Genomic DNA, 21,318 nt, shown 5'->3' on the forward strand with positions numbered 1-21,318 from the left:
TATATTTATGAAACAATAACACGGAGGCTCCACAGTCCGAACCAGGACGGCAAACTTTCTGTGCGTTCCAATACCCATACTACCGTACTATTCAGTAAACCAGAAAAATATTTAATATGTCCCAATACATAGTATGTGAAATGCAGTATACTGAAAATATGTCAGTATGTCCCAATTGTATGCATATTGCATGCAACAGTATGTAGTTTGAAGGGCAGCTGCAGTACGTACAAAAAGTCAAAAGAAAAAGTATGTAGTTTGGAACGTAGCCGAACTCCTTTCAACCTTGACAGAAGAAAGCGCAAACCAGATCCACTCCTGATGTTCTTACCTTTCACAATAAAAGCCCTAGACATATAATATTCGCAAGCAAGTGTTTTGCAGTTTACTCGTCACACCCCCCGTGTGTAAATGCCTTAAGATTGTTCAACCATAAAGTATATACCATGTACTGTTAATGTGCTAAAACATGCAGAAACCCCAATATAAGTATCTTGTGGCCCAGTTCTCATAGTGCGTTTGCCCATATTCAGGTCAGAATACGAGTGTTTCCAGATTGAGCTGTCGAAGAACTACGGCCAGACAGAGTGGAGAGAAGATATTAAAAGCATCATGCTGAAGGCCGGCCTTCAGAACGAGCAGATCACCTTCCTGTTTGTTGACACACAGGTAATATCTCTTCTCTCCTGCTACAGTGAACTGTGTATGTGTGGTAGTTTAATAGCATCACTATCACAAGCATGTAAAGTTTGTAATGCATAAAGTGATGTTGCTCTGTTCTCTTCACTCATCAACACCTTTGTGTTAATGTCCCAGATTAAGAGTGAGTCATTCCTGGAGGATATCAACAACATTTTGAACTCTGGGGATGTTCCCAACCTGTATGCAACAGACGAGCAGGAGCGCATCCTGACAGCCATGAAGCCAGTGGTGCTAGACCTGGGCCAGCAGCCAACTAAAGCCAACCTTATGGCCGTCTACATCAGGAGGGTCCGCAGCAACATCCACACTGTACTCTGCATGAGGTTAGTAACTGTGCAAAGCTTTGATCACCTGGTGGAAAACAAATTATCCTTATCCTTAGTCTCTTTCCTTTTCCACTACTCCCACATCTCCTTTTCATTTCTTCCTCTGCAGTCCTATCGGTGAAGTGTTTCGTGCACGGCTGCGACAGTTTCCCTCACTGGTGACCTGTTGCACCATAGACTGGTTCAGTGCCTGGCCAGAGGAGGCTCTGCTGGCTGTGGCCACATCGTTTCTTAATGAACTGCCTGAGCTAGAAGCCAACCCTACAGCCATGATGGGACTGGTGAGGATACTGTGTGTGTGTGTGGGTGCGTGTGTGAGTGTGAGGACTGCTGGGGGAAGCTAGCCTCTCTGATTGGACTTCTGCTACACATATGTATAGTCATTTGAAAGGTTTTCACTGCATTGCCACGCAACAATAATAGAACGTTGACAACAGTTACAGCAGGATGCTGTGAGAGATTACCTTACTCGAGCAACTTTTAAGTCTCTGCAAATGTATTTTATACCTTGGTTAAATAAATAAAAACTACTGGCTGCCTGAAAAGAAAAGGAAAAAAGGAAACTCAAACTTAAAACTATAATCAAAAATTTAATATACTGAAATAACTTTTCATTAACACAGGTCGTGTCCGAAATTCAACACTAACATGCTATTTAGCACGCTAAAACAGTATGTGAGATTCTTTAGTATATCCGAAACCTTAGTGTGAAACCAATAGTATGTGAATTGCATACTATTTCCGGTGGAATATTACAGTATGCAAACACTAGACACTACGACGACATAAATATCCCACAATTCAATGCGGTAGTGACGACAACGTTCATAACGGACAATGGTGGACATCTCTGTAACATCAATAACGCTTCAATTTAAGTATAACATTCCACTTTGCTATAGGCGTAATATAGGTTTTAATTAGTTCCGACTTTATCATTCTCACAAATCACATTTTGGTCTCATGAGGTTGGCACGGGTTACCATGGTTACGCGTCTCCAACCGGCAAGGAGGCTCTCAGGAAGTGACGCGGTAATTAAAGTTCAGTGTGTCCGAAAAGATACATACTACTGTTTATTCACACAAAAGTATGTTGAACGGTATGTAGTGCATAGTATGTGATTTCGGACGCAGTCCCAGTCTCTCCCTAATTGATTTCCTTCTCCAGACATCGATGTGTGTGAGGATCCACCAGATGGTAGCCAAGAAGTGTGAACAGTACCTGGCCGAGCTTTCTCGACACAACTATGTCACACCCAAGAGCTACCTGGAACTGCTCAAAATGTTCTCCAATCTCATTGGACGAAAAAAGCAAGAACTGTGTGGAGCTCGTCAGCGCATGAAGACTGGCCTGGACAAGGCAAGGCACTGACCTGGAAATATGACAATGATAGGAATTTAATTTGTAATTTGTGTACATATGCTGCATGATTAGCATTCTTATCTGACTACCTGCTGCTCTGTGATCCTGTAGCTTCTTAGCACAGCGGAGGGTGTGAGTAAGATGCAAGAGGAACTGGAGACGATGAGGCCTCTTTTGGAGGAGGCCGCTAAGGACACTGAAGTCACTATGGAGACCATCAAAGTAAGGAAAACTAAGATACAGAAAATCAGTAATAGTGGAGCAAAACTGGGGCCAATGTTTTTATTCTTTAGTGTTTGTGCATGTGCATGAGCTGTGCTTTCGGAAAACTTACCAACTTATAACCTTGAGTGTGATTTATACTCTACGTTGCCAGAAAGACACGGTGGTTGCAGAGGAGACCCGGAGGTCAGTGCAAGCAGAGGAAGCCAAAGCTTCAGAGAAAGCCCGTTTTGCTGGAGCCATCGCAGCAGACGCCCAGAGAGACTTGGACGAGGCTCTGCCAGCCCTGGATGCTGCCCTCGCCAGCCTCAAGTCACTCAACAAGAATGATGTCACTGAGGTCAGGGATGATTGGTTGAAGATAATTTTCAAATTGTACTGCATTGTTAGTTTATACGTAGAATATAACCTCCTGAATGTTTTTTTTCACAGGTGCGAGGCATGCAGCGACCTCCCCAGGGGGTGAAACTGGTTATTGAGGCGGTGTGCATTATGAAGGACATCAAACCCAAAAGGGTGCCTGGAGTGAAGCCTGGCACCAAGGTCGACGACTACTGGGAACCTGGTAAGGGTCTGCTACAAGACCCTGGCAAGTTTCTGGAGAGCCTCTTCAAGTATGATAAGGTAGAGCTCATATCTAATGGATCTATTGCCATGTCATTGTATGTACAGTATAACGTATGTTGTCATTGTCTCGCTAAAACAAGATTATTGTCTCTAAATGTCAGTGTTTGATGCTGATTCTGTCACTTCCTGCTCGGGAGATGTATTAAAAGCAGCTTTTTTTTTCTGCCAACAATCATTTCTGCAGGAAAACATCCCAGATAGCGTCATCAGTTTAGTCCAGCCCTACATAGATAATGAGGAATTCCAGCCGGCGTCCATTGCCAAGGTTTCCAAAGCCTGTACCTCCATTTGCCAGTGGGTGCGAGCCATGCATGTATATCACTTTGTGGCCAAGGGTGTGGCGCCTAAAAGGGTAAAAACTGAAATCCACATTTGAGCCATTGATTATACATGTAAGATACCACTGTACTTTCAAGTTTGTCAAATAAGAGAGTCATCTTAACATTTAAAAAATGTAAATATTTGCACAGCAAGCTCTCCAGGAGGCCCAGGAGGACTTAGCGGGGACCCAGCGCATCCTGGATGATGCCAAGGAACAACTGGCAGGGGTGGAGGGCGGCATTGCCACTTTGCAGGCCACGTACCAGGACTGTCTGGCTAAGAAAGAGGAGCTGGACAGCAAGTATCAACTGTGTGAGAGCCGCCTCGTCCGAGCAGACAAGGTCAGAAGGAGGGATAAGATAAAGATGAGATAAGACATAATTACAGCAGCACAAGAAACAGACCAGAGAGGTGGTTAGAAACAGGACACAGATTTGTAGAGAAAAACATATACAGATAAAGAATAAATGAAAGTTAGAAGGCTATATACTGTATGTTACCCTAAACAGTGTAATAAGAAGTATGAGATAGCAGAATACAGACATAAAGATTTACTGTAACAGGCTATGGAGTGCTGCAGGGATGACGTATTTTTGTAGGCCAGCACGGAAGTTAAAAATCGCTCGAGTTCCCTCAACAAAAAGCCAAAGGGATTTTTGTAGTGGGTTTTGGATTACTGCAGAAAATAAACTCTGTGGCCAACACACATTTATGATACTACTTACACCATTTGTTCCGTAAAATAATCTCCACAAAGAAACACCTCTTTTATGTTTTTGAAGTGTGAGTGCAATCACCAGAAGTAAAAAGCTAACGTTAGGCTATAAACAAACTACACGACGGTCGCATTACTTCACCTCACCACAACTAAGCTAAAGGCGGACTAATGAGCCACTTGTTAGAAACCACCTTTTTTAAGACATGTAAAAGCTTCAAAATTCGCGAGTGTGGTATTTATTGATGTATTTTATGTCGGAGAACAAAACGTTAAAATCTCTTAAGCTTGTCTTAACCACAGACCTTACTTCAGACATCTAACCAAAAACCCATTAATTTCCAGACAAGGGAACCGGAAGTGCTAAAATGCTAACTCATTTCTAGGTTTTAGGACTCATGCAGCAGTATTTGCTCTTAAATAGGCTAGAGGAAATGCAGTGTAATATTGTCTGATGAGAATAACAATTTTTCTAATATTAATCTCAAAATATTTAACTCCTTTAATATTGATAGTTGCATAATGATGATGTGTTAATTTTTTCCAGCTTATAGGAGGACTGGCAGATGAGAAGGTGCGTTGGAAGGAAACCGTGCAACATCTGGAATACCTGGTCAATAATGTGGCCGGCGATGTGCTTCTATCTGCAGGATACGTAGCATACCTGGGACCCTTCACTGTAAGTGGGCTGTAACTCAGTTGGTGTGTGAGTGTGAATATTATGGGTTGCAATACCCATAATGTAATGTATATATACATATTTCCCATCACAATCAACAGCATTTTTAAGATTCAACATTGTGATGCTTTGCCAAAACATTTTAACTTTTGTTTTTGTTATTCCAGTAGACTCATCTAAAAAATCAAACCTATCACAGTCCTAAAGTCTGAACATAATTATTAAGTACTTTTGAAAGTATGAGTATCTTAATAGTAAGTTTTAGTAGTTTAGCCATAGCGTGTCACTGTTTTTCTGACTGTTCCTATTCCCAATCAGTGCAGCACTATTGCATGATTTATATGAAGGGGCATTGTGTTTTTTGTGTTTAGGGAGAGTACAGGGCAGCCATGGCAGAGGAGTGGCTGCATTGTTTCAAAGAGCTAAATGTTCCACACACTGACAAACCCAACCTGATCGACACCCTCGGAGATCGAGTCAAGATCCGCTCCTGGCAGGTCAGAACCAACCTGTCATCAGCTGACCTTCAGAGTCGAAGCATTTTAAGTTTTTAATTGTTAGGGGCCGTGTCCACCAAAGTGTTTTTCCCAGCTGAAAACAGAACGCTTTGGATGTGTAGAGTTTTTTACAGCTGAGACGCTTTGTTTGCGTCTGGTTGCTACGATATGGAATATCCGCGGAAGTAAACATGTTGGCATGAATTAGAGTGCTTGCTCTGGATGAAGGGAAGGCTGAAGCATGTAAGGAAAGAGGACGGACCCGCCGGTCTGTGTGAGTTCATGAGATTTTGTGAGCATCGTTTGGTAAACGAGATCATTTGGTTCAGATTCAGATCAACTTTATTATCCCACATGGGGAAATTTGTTTGGTCCAGTGCTCCAGACATGAGGACAACATAAAGTCCACAGTAAAAACAATAAAAACAATAGCATAACATAAACAATAACACCATACCATACTCATAATAAAAGACTTTTGATCACGTCTTTGTGGTAGGATATTATCCTCCACTGGGATTGGACGGCTGGGTAAAAAGTGACAATGACGAGCGCAGCGTTTTACCCAAAGTTAAACATTTTTCAACTCTGAAAATCTGAAAAAAAAACGCCAAATGTGCAGTGCTCGGCGCAGAATACACGCGCAACGCCTCGTCACACTGCTGGCGTTTTTACCATAGCGTAAATATGCGTCCCTCCCATTGCAAAGCATTAAAAAAATACGCTGGCCTCAGGAAAAAACGCTTTGGTGGACACGGCTCCTTAATAGTCAGACCATGAGACTAACTTACCTTTATTGTCATCATACTTTGTCATTTCTATGTGCATAGATATCAGGTTTGCCCAAGGATAACCTCTCAGTGGAGAATGGTGTGATTACCCAGTACTCTCTGCGCTGGGCTTTATTCATTGATCCTCAGGGACAAGCCAACAAGTGGATCAAAAACATGGTGAGGACTCATAACTGCAGAGGGTGCCAGTGAGACAAAAAGACATGATAAGTAGCTGTATAAAGATTTTAGTTTATTCCTTCACATCAAGAGTATCAAGAGTTGACATAGCAGAGTATCCAGTGCAGGTGTTCAATATGTTGTTAAACTAGGTTCAGTATATTGTTGGGGTTACCTCTTATTCCACATCAACGACAACTACTCTGGAAAGCTTCTCAGTGTCTGAATTTAATCCACAGTTCATTCATACTTGCTTCCTGTTGTCACCCAGGAGCAGGACAATGGATTAGAGGTTATGAAGCTAAGTGACCGGGACTTCCTCCGCAGTCTTGAGAACGCCATCCGCTTCGGTAAACCCTGCCTCTTGGAGAACGTAGGAGAGGAGTTAGATCCGGCTCTAGAACCTGTGTTGTTGCAACAGGTGAATGCACACACATCTATTACAAAAAAAAATTACTTGAACTGTACGGCAGTGTTATATGCAAATATCTATAATACACTGGTCGGTTTAACTCACATTATTTGGCCCTTAGACATTTAAGCAGCAAGGCAACACAATGCTGAAGCTGGGGGATTCAGTCATCCCGTACCATAAAGGCTTCAAGATGTACATCACCACCAAGCTGCCGAACCCACACTACTCTCCAGAGGTCTCCACCAAAGTCACCCTCATTAACTTCACGCTGTCACCCAGGTAACATGTTTTATACCGATAAAAGCACAATTTGGTTTTGTTTTAAAAAACTGTTTTCTTATTTTTTGTAGTTTTGTCATCAATTCTATCAGTTATGATCACATTTTATTCAGCTCCTTCAATGCTGAGATCTGACAGAAAAAGTGGTATTTCTCGTCCTAATTGACCCTGCATCCAAAATACACAAGTGGTGTAGGGCTGTCCTCGACCTCATACAATTTTGTTGACTAATCGATTAGTTGATTTAATCAACAGATCTGTAAAACTGAGTTACTCCACAAAGAATCACACTAAAGCACCACTTCATTTTAAATCTTAGGTTGACCTGAGATGTGCTCATTATTTTCATTTAGCATGAAAAAAGCATAAAACTAAAGAAATCTTAGTCAACTAAGACCAAAACAAGCGATTAGTCGACGAAGAGGGGGCAGCGCTAACGTGGTGTAATCATTGAAATGTTATAAATGCAAAGCTTGCAATAATAAGTAACATTAGAAAGCAATGATAATGCAAGTTTGTGTATTTGGTAGGTTTGAAAAAGGCAGGCTTTCAGTCTCAAATGTACAGCAACGTATTAGGGCCATTTTAGGTAAAAAAAACGGAGCCAGGGGAGGAGGTAATATTTGAGAGGAAACTTGGCTATTCTCTGAGATTAAAGTGGTAAAAATTATGGGAAAAAACTCATAAATTTACGAAAAAAATAGAATATTCTCTGACATAATAAAGTCATAAATTTACAAGAAAAAAATCAGAAATGTTTTTTTTTGGTCAAGGAACCACATCGATTCACTTTGCAAGGTTGGATCAACCTCATCACACCACAGACGCCACCGTTAAACACTGCGGTAAAGTGAGCCGCCGAGTGAAAAATATATTAATTATGCTAGTATTTATTTATGTTCACAAAAGAACACAGAAAGAACATGAAAGAAAACACATGTATGTATCTTTCAGGACCTTCACCTCGCTCAGAAGCCATCTGTCAGAGGAAATCAGAAACAGCAATCTTAAGGATTTATCTGATAACCCATTGAAAAATAAAACGTACAACAGGTCTAACATGAGGATAAAGTACAATACATACCGAGGTCAGCATTATGTTCATAAAATAACAGAATGAACATGTAAGAAAACCAGATAGAAAACCAATACTTTTTCAGAATCAATTTATGGTATGCACTTTATACTAACGATAATGTCTCGGTCTTACTGTCTGTGTTTGTGTAAATATGCATTTTGTGCGTCTCCAGTGGTCTAGAGGACCAGTTGCTCGGCCAGGTGGTGGCTGAGGAATGTCCAGACCTGGAGGAGGCGAAGAACCAGCTGATCATCAGCAACGCCAAGATGAAACAGGAGCTAAAAGAAATTGAGGATGAGATCCTGTTCAGACTCAGCTCCACAGAAGGAAACCCTGTGGACAATGAGGAGCTCATCCAAGTGTTGGGGGCTTCCAAGGTCAAAGCTGGAGAGATCAAGGTAAGATAGTGGGAGAGCTAATATCATATTGTGAAACTGTGATGTGACCTAACATGAAGTTCTCAAATAACTAGCTTGGAAATTTTTTTTTCTCATATATAACTCCCTCCAAAACCTCATATATGATACTACGGCAATGCGCCATCAAACTCATAAACTACTAATGCAAGCTGGTTTTGTTGGCAGGCCAAAGTGAGGGCGGCAGAGAAGACAGAGCAGGACATTGACGCCACCCGTCTGGAGTATGTGCCGGTGGCTGTGCGCACACAGGTCCTCTTCTTCTGTGTGTCGGACCTGTCCAACGTCGACCCCATGTACCAGTACTCACTAGAGTGGTTCCTTGGCATCTTCATGGCTGGCATTGCCAACTCTGAGAGAGCAGGTAGAAAGAAATTCTACAGTAAATTTCATTATGGTTGCAGGATTATACACAGAATTATGTCTACTCTGTGCAGATGGAAAAATCATGAGAACAGATTTATGGCATTGAGACCAAATGTAAAAAATATATTTTTTCTGCTTCCACTGATTTTTTTTTCTGGACATGTGTCTCACAGACACAGTGGAGGAGAGAATCGCCAACATCAATACATTTTTCACCTTCAGCCTGTACAGCAACGTGTGCCGCAGCTTGTTTGAGAAGCACAAACTCATGTTCGCCTTTCTCCTGTGCGCTCGCATCATGATGAACGACAACAAAATTGATATGGTGAGAAACAGGGGAGTTGGCAGGCGCCCTCCCCTCTTCAACTTCCTGGAGGAACTCATACAGAAATTGAGTTAATCCAAGAACATTTGATGTATCTGCGTTTCTCTCTCTGGCAGGCTGAGTGGCGCTACCTGCTATCTGGAGGGATGCCCGTCCAGGAGCTGACCAACCCAGCAGTGAGTTGGCTGTCGGAGCGCGCCTGGCAGGACATCCTGGGCCTCAGCGCTCTGGACAACTTCAGCAACCTGGCAGAGAGCTTCACTGAACATCTGCAGGGTTTCAAGAGAATTTTTGACAGCAACCAGCCTCACAGGCACGCATACATAACCACTATGTTCACACTTGTTTCCTTCATTTGTGCTGTGCAGAAGCTGTTAATATCTAACAAGGTATGCGTGTGTGTATGTTTGCCTACAGGGAGCCTCTCCCAGGAGAGTGGGACACAGAGCTGGACTCATTCCAGAGGCTGTTGGTCCTGCGCTGTCTGAGGGCTGACTGTGTTGTTCAAGGCCTGCAGGACTTTGTCTCAGCTCAGCTGGGGCAACGCTTCATAGAGCCTCAGGTAGAGTCACCTTCCTCCCTCTTGCCTTAAAGCTGAGTGCGTGACGTTTACATTTAAATGAACATCCGTTATATTCAAGCCCTTGCCAAACGAGTTCACACAATGCTTGTTAAGCCTATCGCCACCAGGGAAAGCTCTCTCTGTTTCTCAGTATACCAAAGTTGTGGTGCCTGGTGTTGGTAAGTTGATTGGTTACACAGTATATCAGTCTACCTGTATTACCCATTACCTTGATGGGCATGAAGGGGGGAGAGACCATACCAGCAGCAGCTAGAAGTATGGCGGAAGCTATGGTGGAAAATCCTCAGAAGTGTCCAAGAAAAGTTTCTGGAGTGGATGTTCCAGATAAAAAATAAACTTGGCGTTCAGAGGAAGGATTAAAGTCCAAAAAAGAAAGCGATTGATGGCAAAAGAGTGCTAGTGGGGGTTGGGGAGACGTGGCGAGCTCACCTGTAGGCATACGTCATAAGCACGTTGACAGTGTTTGTGTAATTCATATTCAAATAATATTATTTTTAATTACTTTCACTGCCAGCGGGGGAGACAAAAGTTCTGCACTCCAGCTTTAACGTTAATATTAAAACCACTATGTATGCAGTGACACAAGGTTCGTCTTATCTCTGTGGCAGTGGCTTAGAAGTGTGGTAATATTAACATGGCAATAATGGTTCCATTTATTTCTGCTGGGTGTGCAGCAGTGCAAATATTGGTTAATGTTTGGAGTATGTAATTAACTATGATAACTTCAGCTAAAAATTATTTCTGGTTGTTTGCTCTATAGTATGCGGCAGCAGTATTTATGGCTTGTTGCTCTTTCTCTCTCCATCCTTCCACAGACGTCAGACCTGTCCGTGGTCTTCAAGGAGTCGACCGGCTCCACTCCCCTCATCTTTGTCCTGTCCCCTGGCACTGACCCCGCTGCAGACCTCTACAAGTTTGCCGATGTCATGCAGTTCTCCAAGAAAATGAGTGCCATCTCTCTGGGCCAGGGCCAGGTCAGGGCCGGGGGGTGCCTGGGAATTCTCTCTCTCTTTCTCTTTTTCTTACACTCCCTGTGACCCTTGGGAAAGGCGCTATAAAACACATTCTCACAGAACCAGGCCATTCTCATTTGTCTTGTTAAGAATGGCCACCTCTGTGCTAATTGTTTTCTCTATTTATGGCCATAGGCCAGGACAGTGTACAATACCACTTTGGCAGATGCTAGATTCCAGGACACCATAAATGAGCTCAAAGAATAACCATAAAAAACCTCATGAGGAGATTTTAGGATAAATGCAGATTCATCCTCCACAAACCTGAAACCTAATGGCTGGCTGAACATTTCTCCCAGCAACACATTACCCCTGTGGCTGTTCAATATGTGTTAGCGTGTGTTTATCACATTATTTGCAATTATGTGAGTTAAAATCCTGGCTCATGCCGGGCTGTTACATCACTCTGTCCTCAGTCTATATTGACCTGAGGGCTCTTAAGCCTTTCTGAAAGACTCCTAGAATGTCAAACTGGCTGTAGGGAGATTTCCCACGTTAATCACTCTTTAAATACGAAGCAAACTTATAGGAAACGTGGATGTTTTCTCTTTAATTAAAGCCTGATGTTTTGGCTTGTTGTTGTCTTCACATCTGCCCTTTCTTCTGCTGCTGTGTGTGTGTGTGATCTCAGGGCCCCTGGGCTGAGACCCTGATGCTCACTGCTATGGAAAGAGGTCAGTGGGTCTTCTTCCAGAACTGTCACCTGGCGCCCAGCTGGATGCCTTCCCTCGAGAGGCTCATTGAAAACATCGACCCAGTAAAGGTCAGAACATATGCATACTACATACTATACTGTACACTCTTGTAGTATTGTACATTACACACGATTTTCATTTACTTTGCCAGTGTTAAACAGTGTGTAACATTTCGGGGGATCTAGTAGCAGAAATATAATATGATATTCATAACTATGTTTTCATTAGCGTATAATCACCTGAAACTAAGAATCATTGTGTTTACGTTAGCTAAGAATGAGTCCTTCATATCTACTTAGGGAGCGGGTCCTCTTCATGGAGTCCGCCATATTGCTCGGCCATGTTTCTACAGTAGCCCAGAACGGACAAAGAAAACACTGGCTCTAGAGACACTTTTGCTTTTTTATGTTACCTGAAGGCCACCGTAGTTCTCCTTGTGAAACTGCAGTATTGTAAGCTGCAGAGTGCAAAACCGTGGTACCGCCAGCTGCTGTCTGACTTCCGTTGCTCCTAAAGTAGTTTGATTATGGTAAGGATGGTCTCTGAGCGAGGCGAACAGCGTTATCACGGTTTTGCACTTAGCGGCTCACGTTACCGCAGTCTTGGAAAGGGAGGAGTGAGCGGAGGGGTACTCAGTTGGTTGCAATCTGCAACCACACCACTAGATGTTACCCAATCCTACACACTGTTCCTTTAATTACTTCCTTTACTGCCCAACCCCCCAAACAGGTGCACAGGGACTTCCGTCTGTGGCTCACAAGTCTTCCCAGCAACAAGTTCCCAGTGTCCATTCTCCAAAATGGGTCCAAGATGACCATTGAGCCTCCCAAGGGAATCAAGGCCAATCTACAGAAAACCTACCTGAGGATCACCAATGATTTTATCACCTCTTCCACTAAGGTCTGCCCATCTTTCAGTCACTCACCACCCCACTGAGTCTGTTCCTGCTTATTATATTTACCTCCTTATGCTGTTTTCACACTACGAGCGACACGTAACTTGAAGCTACATACTAACGCCCCACACTTGTCACTGCTTGACGGTGGTCTCAACTTTCTCAACGCTCCAATGACGCGGTGAAGCGTCTACCAATCATATGTTTTTGTTTCACCCTATTATCCAGTCCCCAGTGCTATTTAACGACATAACTACATCAACCAGCGCTTGAGCAACACTTCAACGGCTACCCGTTAACAATGTAGCTGGCCACGCTGGCCGTTTTATTGCTTTTGTCGCTCGTAGTGTGAACACAGCATTATACTTTGGATTAGAAAACCTGCCTTTTTGGATCAGTTTTGTTTTTGAGAACATCTGCTATCTAGTGGTATCTCCAACTTATTCCTCTCCTCTCGTCTCCTCTCCTCTCCTCTCCTCTCCTCTCCTCTCCTCTCTTCTCCTCTCCTTTCCTCTCCTCTCCTCTTCTCTCCTCTCCTCTCCTCTCTCCTCTCTCCTCTCCAGAAAACACAACTCAAGTCTTTGCTCCTGTCTCTGTGTCTCTTCCATGGAATTGCTCTGGAGCGAAGGAAGTTTGGCCCACTGGGCTTCAACATTCCCTACGAATTCACAGACGGAGACCTGAACATCTGCATCAGCCAACTCAAAATGTTCCTGGACGAGTACCAGGACGTCCCGTACAAGGTGGGGGGGGAGAAGTCTTCCGTCAGTATTTAACAACCTGTTAAGACAACAATAACTTCAAAGCCACTCTGATATTGTCCCCTTTCTCCTCCTAACTTGTCTTGCATCACACATGTCCATTGCTCACATTTAATTGCTATTGTGACATGTGTCTTATCACTGTAGATAGTTTAGGTACTGTATGAGCTTAAAAGACATACAGGACGTTTCATAAGACACGTACGTTTTGTCTCAGCCAGAGAATGTGTGTGTTTTTTGTCCTCCACTTGTCCAGGTGCTAAAATACACTGCAGGAGAGATTAATTATGGCGGCCGCGTGACGGATGACTGGGACAGACGATGTCTCCTCAGTGTGCTGGAGGATCTCTACTGTCCCGCTGTGCTCAAAAACGATCATGTCTACTCTTCGTCTGGAGTCTACCGGCAGATAGACACAAAGCAGGATATCAAGGTTAGATAAACGCAGGAGCATTCAAAAGATTGTGATAAGAGTAGTGCATTACACTTGACCTTTGTCTGCATTAGTTGGTATTCTCCAAAACTGCTCATATTATCAAAGGTTGGGAACTCTCTGTGCAGTACACCTAATTGTGATACATTGCAAGATAGCCATCTATGAAAGATGACAAAAATAATAATGTAATAAGCAACATACCACTAAAAAAGGGAGATAATTGTTAATAATAATTATTCATTACATTAAAGGGTCAATTCACCAAGACAGGGACTGTGTCCAAAATCGCTCACTTCTCACTATCTAGTGGACTATACTATAGTGAGTTTGCCATTTTGTAGTGATAAGCAAGATAAGATAAACAAAACAAAAAAAAAGTAGGGGCGAATAGACTGACCACCTTAACGACATATAAACCAATAAACAGACAACAACAGTGACAACAGTGGGATTGTAATATGAAGATGATAGTAGTGACGGGGTGGCATTTATGATGATATACTAAAGTAAATTGAAGCACACTTATTGATGACAGCTGGTGTCAGCGAGTGACCTGTTGTCATGGCAATTCTGACTCTAGGGTTACTTGGCATACATCCGTGGTTTGCCCATCAATGATACACCTGAGATCTTTGGTCTCCATGACAACGCCAACATCAGCTTCGCCCAGAATGAGACCTTCGCCCTGTTGGGAGCCGTGGTTCGTCTCCAGCCTCGAGCTGCATCTGCTGGGGGCAAAACTCTGGAGGAGGTAGAGATATTATCTATTGATCTGATTTCTTTTCTTTACTATTATCTTTTTAGCACTACTTGCCTCATATTATAATTTGTACACTAGTTCAATACAGATTGAGAGGCCGAACACATTTAACTGAGTAATGTTGAGCAACCTGTCAGGAATTTGATTGTGATGTGTGTGTTTTTCTAAATGCCTGGACTACGGCTGAGGCATGTTGTGTTTCATTGGTGATGTGCCTCTTCCTGTACCGTAGATAGTGGAGGAGATAGTGGCAGGCATCGTTGAAAAGATTCCTCAGCCTTTCAGTGTTCAGGAGGTGATGGAGAAGTACCCGGTCCTCTACGAAGAGTCCATGAACACAGTGCTCATCCAGGAGGTCATCAGGTAACACTTGGCTAAGCTATAAGATAACATCCTGACCCACACTGCAGGTCACATACACGTCACTCTGCTCTGTTGCTGCACACTCATGATCAGGGCTGAAATGAATGAGGGAAAATTCAGATTTAGAAAAAAAAACTTTTTATTGTAAAAACTGTAAGTTTTCTGATCACAATTCGTATCAATATGAAACTGAAAGTAGTTGTTGAACAATCAGGTGGCATGTCCTGTGTATTAGACAGTTTTCTTGCACGGTATTCCTTATTCTGTAACAGGAGAGACTTAGGTCCAAAATATACTGGAGCACACTGATATGAGGCAACAGACTTTATTAGAAGACTAACGTTTCATCACCAAGTGCGTCTTCCATCACAACCTGGACCTAATCTCTGAAGTCTCTCCTGTTACAAGATTGCACTATTCTGAGAGCACCGGACAGACCTATAATTCCTTGTGACCTCCTTCATTCCTTATTCTGTCTGTGTTAGCAGTGCTATGATACAGCAGCACTGTGTATCAGTCACACTGGGATCAGCTTGGATGACCTCCCAAGTACTCGTATCAGCTCCTTTATTTACATCAATACATACATTTTATAAATTTAAAGAAAATACTCATCCAGCAGCAGAACACATGTCTACAGTTTGGTAATTCTTTGAGATCAGAGAAAGAAACTTCCATCTGTGCTGCATTCAAAGCATCTTTGGCAATATTTAGCTTCAACATATGTGGCTCAGTCAAGTGGCCCAGAATAGTTCAGTGATTCGTCCCTATGTAAAAGTAAAATTGTTTCACATTTGAGGTACAAAATACTAATTAAATGTGTAACCAGCAGTAATGTATTACTGTTTGAGTCCAGTAAATGAAATTGTACCCTTCAAAAGTCACAGCCAGTAATCATAATTATATGAGATCATGCTGTAATAATAACAGCTCACTCGGTTATGTATGAGCCGCTGTAGCTTGTGACGTCAGCAACTTGTCCAGAGAGAGTTTGAAGAGTCATTGTTATTGGTCAACAGTCATATCAGCCTCTCACAAATATATTATGTTCCTTTTTATACTGTGTTGTTCTGATGTTATAAACGAGGTCTTTGGTGGCCACTGTTTCTTTTTTTTTAAATTGTGTGTCTGTGATTGTATTTTGATGAAGTTTTGTGTACAGTTTGTTCTTGGACTAATCAAGAAATTATTTACTTTTTTGAACTCCATCATAGTTACGTAATAGTAATTTATATATTATTACTTTTTTATCTAACAGGTATGTTATCAGTATTAAAAAACAAATTTAAGTTATAATATCAGGCTATAACGTCAGGTTGGGTAATAATTTCACTACTTACATAATTAGTTTGCCCCTCGGAGTGAATTCTTTAAATATTTATTTAACATTTTTACTTCCCTTTATGACTTATAATTATGTTTTTGTCCTGATCAAATTAATAAACGTGAGTGATGCACCTGTTCTTGTGTTGGCTACATGAATGACTGAGTAATACTGAATCAGGTATTGCCCGGTTAAATCATTAGTACTTTTGTCTTTCAGATATAACAAGCTGCTGGCAGTCATCTCTCAGAGTCTCGGTGATATCGTGAAGGCTCTGAAGGGTTTAGTGGTGATGTCATCAAAACTGGAGCTCATGGCCAACAGCCTCTTCAACAACGCGGTGCCTGATATGTGGAAAGCCATGGCAAGACACACACACACCAATTTATTTTTTTCTGGTTCCCTTGTGGGTACCAGTGGTCACTTCTCATGTTGCAACTACTGTATAACATTATGTAGCATAACATGTTGAAGACAACCCACATCACAATATGCTGCACTTATCTAAATCAATCAAGCAATCAAACTTTATTTATATAGCATCTTTCAAACAAATCAAATACACTTCAAAGTGCTTTACAAGCGATTGACAAAACTTAGGATGTTAAAAGTAGTAAATTGTTAATAAAATAAAATAGAATAAAACTATTCGGTAACACTTAATTTTACAGGACCGCAAATTTCATGGTAATTAGGTGATAATTAGAAAGTAACCTCTTTTAAATTTCTTTTGGAAATACTGCCAAATTACGTGGGCTGAGTCCTTAGCAGCCGCCCAGGTTCGGTTCCGACCCGCAGCCCTTTGCTGCTTGTTATCCCCTCTCTCTCCCCGCTTTCCTGTCATTCTACAGCTGCACTAATAAAGGCAATAAAAGCCTTAAAAATATCTTTAAAAGAATATATAATAAACAGTTGCTCAAAGTAGTATAATGTTGATAAAACAAAATAGAGCGAAATAGATATAAAATAAGTAAGTATAAATAATAAGACCACAAAAATTATAAAACACCACATAAAAGTCAGACTAAATAGATGAGTTTTTAGTTTACGTTTAAAAATATGAATCTTTTCAGCTCCTCTCAGATCCTCCTTCCAGCGGCTTGGAGCATAACGGCTGAGAGCAGCATCGCCAAACGTTTTTGTTCTGCTTTGTGGAAACAGCTAAAAGAGAAGAACCGGAGGATCTGAGAGGCCTTCCTGCCTCATAAACCAAAAGCATCTCTGAGAAGTAGTCTGGTTCACGGCCATGTAGTGCCTTATAAACTACTGAAAGAATGTTAAAGTCAATACGAAAACTAACAGGTAACCAGTGTAAAGACTTTAAAATAGGAGTAATGTGTGCCCTCCTTTTGGTCTTACTCAGCACTCGAGCAGCAGAAGTTTATTTATTGTGTTCCTCGCTAATCCAGAAAGGAGAATGTTACAATAGTCTAGCCTGCTAGTTATAAAAGCATCAATCTCTATGTGTTGCCCAGAGAGAGAAATGGCCTCACGTTGGAGATGTTCTTTAAATGATAAATTGCTGTTATTGTAACACCCTGCACATGAGCCTTGAAATTAAAATCTGATTATCTTCTGATTTCAAAATCCTATTGAGAAAATTAACAATTACCTTCTCATATTTTTATACATTTAGAAATTCTGTAGGCAGGGTGGCTCACCCTGGATAAATTTAAAGAGAAACCTTGACTCACACACACACACCCTCCTCTCTCTCAAACACACAGAGCGAGCGACGCAGTGCTCCGTCCGTCTCTGTAATTGCCTCAGTCCTCAGTCCAACAGACAAAATGTATTGAAAAAAGAGTGATCGTAATTATTTCCAAAATTCACAACATGTTTTTATCCAACGAAATATTCTGCTTCAGTTCATATTTTTCATTGTCTAGCCTTTCAAAAACAAGTTTCACTGCGGATGAGAAAATATTTCTTCCGCCAAAGGGGGAGGGGCGGGGGGGGATGACAGAGAGAGTTTGAAAACCACTATACAATACCGCAGTGTGCCTTGAACCGAACTAATATTATGACATCCATCTGTGTGTGTTTTATTGGATGCAGTCGGGGATGAGACTCTGACATTTGACATTTGGGAGGGATTTCAGTGTACAGGACATCAGATGAACTTCTGGTGACATTTCTGTCCTGCTCTAATAACTCAGGGCTCTGCTTTCTAAGAATACACAGCTCTTTGACGGGCCACGTGTCTCTGTCCCTCCAGGCTTACCCGTCTCTGAAGCCTCTGGCCTCCTGGGTGTCTGACCTGCTTCAGCGGATCAATTTCCTGCAGAGATGGATCTATAACGGCATTCCACCTGTTTTCTGGATTAGCGGCTTCTTTTTCCCCCAGGCTTTTCTCACCGGAACCCTCCAGAACTATGCCCGTCGCTCCGGCACATCCATCGACACAATAGGATTTGACTTTGAGGTCAGACAGTAAGCCGTAGTATGTATAGCTGTGTATGAATATCAACATATACCGTCACTTTTTGTTAGCATTGCTTTGAAGATTTACATTTACTGACTGTTACTCTGTCTCTTCCTTATTTCTTCTGTAATCCCTTCTCCCTCAGGTAATAGTGAAGTCAGCGTCAGAGATAACAGAGAAACCACACACTGGTTGCTGCATCCACGGTCTGTTCCTTGAGGGCGCTCGCTGGGATAACGAGGCAGGTCAACTCACCGAGGCCAGGCCCAAGGAGCTCCACACAGACATGGCCGTCATTTGGCTGATCCCCAAACCCAACCGCAAACCTCCGACATCTGGGGTCTACATCTGCCCCATCTACAAGACCCTCACACGTGCTGGTTAGTACACACTGGATTAATCTGTACTACAACTAATATTATTTGTTAGATAAGATAGCAGTTGGCTAACAAGTTGTTTATTTAGAGATTTTTGAATTTCCTTTTTTTTAGTCAAGGAAATGGATTAACTGAAACTTTTGCTCAAATGTGTTAAAGCTGCAGTCGATAACTTTGAGCAAATATGATGAAAAGTTACTTTAATAAAACAGTCACTATATCCTGACAGTAATGTGTGAGACGGATAATCTGTAAAGAAATCATGTTCCTCTGTGTCGTCCTGTGCTCGTAATGGCATTTGCAAGATATCACCGGCTGGAGGAAAACCAATCCAGTCAAATACCGACGGCTTTCCACAAAATGAAAACCCATCTGCGGCAACTGTAAACACACAGGGAAAGTGCTGTGATGACGTATCTTAAAGAGCGCAAAAAAGACACACAGGACGGGCAGAAGGGGAGGTGGATGGGTCCAACAAACACAGGGCTTTCATCCAGGAGACCGCTGTTTGTGTCCCGTGCATTATGTTTCACTGTCAGCTGTCAATCACTGCTCGCGAAACCCGCAAACTCCTGTCAAACGGTCAAACTAGGCAGCGCTGATCAAATGTGAATCAATATTCTGTTACTGTAATGACTATTTCTCGTCTCAGATGTTTTCAGAAACATCTTGTAGTGTACTGTTTAGCTGTAAAATGAGAAAGTTTGTTCCGTCCGGAGGGCGGTGCTTGGTTTTGGCTCGACTGTTTTCAACATGGGGGCCGGGTAATAAAATCTTTCATTTTACAGCTGAACAGTGCACTACAAGATGTTTCAGAAAACATTTGAGGCGAGAAATAGGCATTACAGTAACAGCACGTTTCCACCAGATCCGGTGACAGAGGGCGTCTCAACTCTTACCATTCATTTCCTATGGAAAGCAGGAGAATCGGTTGTCCAGTGCCTGGTTGGAGTGTTGCGGCGAGTTGGAGGGGGTCTGTATTTGCATAAAGTTTATCTCAATTTTGTGCAAATGAGCCCATCCAGTACAACGTGTCTGCCCGGCTCACGAAGTTTGGCCCAAGCTGTCAAACTAGGCGATATAGTTCTAAAATGAGAGGGGATTCAGCAGTGGCATGGCCTAATTCTCGCCTTAAATGTTTTCAGAAGTAGGTTTTTGTGGATTATATTTATATTTATTTATATTAATATTATTATTTATTTATATTTATATATATTTATACGATATAACAAGGTTTTTATGAGCAGGCCACCATGTTGTTTCCTGTTTGAAACGGCGAGCAGAAAACCAGGGACCAATAAAGAGCATCCCACGATAGGGTACGTTACCGCTTGAGTGGCCAGTTGAGTGGACATGTAGCGTAACAGAATATTAATTCATATTTGATCAGCGCTGCCTAGTTTGACAATTTGATCAGAGTTTGTGAGTGTTGTGAGCAGTGATTGACAGCTGCTTTGAGACTGCTCTGCTCTGATTGGTTGTTTTGATTTGGGCGCAGTGAAATCTTGCAGATGCCATTAGGGCGCAGGAGGAGAATGTGATTTTTTATTAGATTACCTGTCTCACTACTTTCAGGATATAATGACTTTTCATCATATTCGCTCAAAGTTACCGACTACAGCTTTAACCCTATTTTCCAGTTTGACGAGGTGTGGAGCTGCTCGCTCCAGTGTTTGTGTCTATCTCCTTTTGGTGGTGTTATTACTCACCCAAAATAGACTCCAGTTAGTGTCTTGTTTCACGGAGCGTCTCAAAGTGCAGCTCTGTATTTTCCACCCACAGCACGTACAGTATAGCCAACACCTTGTGTGCCGGCATGGTAGACTGCTCAGACACACTTACTGTAACTCAGTGCAGTGATGGAAAAAAATTCAGACAATTGAAATGTGTTCATGTCACTGAGCTGCTGTGTGTGCTTTTGTAGGGACTTTGTCTACAACCGGTCACTCCACCAACTATGTGATGTCGGTGGAGCTGCCTACAGATCAAAGTCAGAGACACTGGATCAAACGGGGAGTCGCCCTCATCTGTTCACTGGATTACTAAACACACACATACACACAAACACTTTCATACACTTGTCTTTACTCTATCTTTGTTTAACAGCCTACAACGGTGATGATTGCAGTTGTGGTCGCTGAGACGGAATCAAATCAAACAGACATTTTGTCACTAAAAATGAGCTCACTGAAACTCTCTGTGTAAATAAACTGTTTTTCACAATGCCATATTAGTGTAATGTTATCTACGATTATTTACTTTGATAGAACGGCTTGGTTAGAGCAGAGGTTCTCAATCTTTTTTCAGCCAAGGACCGCTTATTACAAGATAGAGAACATACCAGGGAACCCCTCATGTATGTCCCTTGGAATAATTTGACGTAGCTTCTTTTTTACACTTCTATA

General features: G+C 42.1%; 2 protein-coding genes across 3 annotated transcripts in view; both read left to right on the forward strand.

The window, feature by feature from the left end:
* dnah1 (dynein, axonemal, heavy chain 1) overlaps positions 1-21,141 on the forward strand; it is a 47,919-nt gene extending 26,778 nt beyond the window's left edge. For both annotated transcript variants that reach the window (XM_037769760.1, XM_037769672.1), the window contains 30 exons: positions 534-669; positions 817-1,025; positions 1,138-1,309; positions 2,197-2,388; positions 2,503-2,613; positions 2,768-2,953; positions 3,046-3,237; positions 3,425-3,592; positions 3,711-3,902; positions 4,824-4,955; positions 5,327-5,452; positions 6,283-6,402; positions 6,674-6,823; positions 6,936-7,096; positions 8,347-8,572; positions 8,759-8,954; positions 9,130-9,281; positions 9,398-9,594; positions 9,699-9,843; positions 10,680-10,838; positions 11,509-11,640; positions 12,302-12,472; positions 13,031-13,210; positions 13,485-13,661; positions 14,245-14,415; positions 14,657-14,787; positions 16,331-16,475; positions 18,330-18,536; positions 18,682-18,916; positions 20,838-21,141. In XM_037769760.1, coding sequence (XP_037625688.1) covers positions 534-669; positions 817-1,025; positions 1,138-1,309; positions 2,197-2,388; positions 2,503-2,613; positions 2,768-2,953; positions 3,046-3,237; positions 3,425-3,592; positions 3,711-3,902; positions 4,824-4,955; positions 5,327-5,452; positions 6,283-6,402; positions 6,674-6,823; positions 6,936-7,096; positions 8,347-8,572; positions 8,759-8,954; positions 9,130-9,281; positions 9,398-9,594; positions 9,699-9,843; positions 10,680-10,838; positions 11,509-11,640; positions 12,302-12,472; positions 13,031-13,210; positions 13,485-13,661; positions 14,245-14,415; positions 14,657-14,787; positions 16,331-16,475; positions 18,330-18,536; positions 18,682-18,916; positions 20,838-20,959 — 4,993 coding nt within the window. In that variant the 3' untranslated portion in view covers positions 20,960-21,141. The remainder of the gene's footprint in view (positions 1-533; positions 670-816; positions 1,026-1,137; positions 1,310-2,196; positions 2,389-2,502; positions 2,614-2,767; positions 2,954-3,045; positions 3,238-3,424; positions 3,593-3,710; positions 3,903-4,823; positions 4,956-5,326; positions 5,453-6,282; positions 6,403-6,673; positions 6,824-6,935; positions 7,097-8,346; positions 8,573-8,758; positions 8,955-9,129; positions 9,282-9,397; positions 9,595-9,698; positions 9,844-10,679; positions 10,839-11,508; positions 11,641-12,301; positions 12,473-13,030; positions 13,211-13,484; positions 13,662-14,244; positions 14,416-14,656; positions 14,788-16,330; positions 16,476-18,329; positions 18,537-18,681; positions 18,917-20,837) is intronic.
* Positions 1-21,318, forward strand: part of LOC119492355 (inositol hexakisphosphate kinase 2-like) — a 1,011,171-nt gene that overhangs the window by 79,049 nt on the left and 910,804 nt on the right. The window lies entirely within an intron of this gene.

The sequence above is a fragment of the Sebastes umbrosus genome, chromosome 1, assembly GCF_015220745.1.
Source record: "Sebastes umbrosus isolate fSebUmb1 chromosome 1, fSebUmb1.pri, whole genome shotgun sequence".
Taxonomy (NCBI): Eukaryota; Metazoa; Chordata; class Actinopteri; order Perciformes; family Sebastidae; genus Sebastes; species Sebastes umbrosus.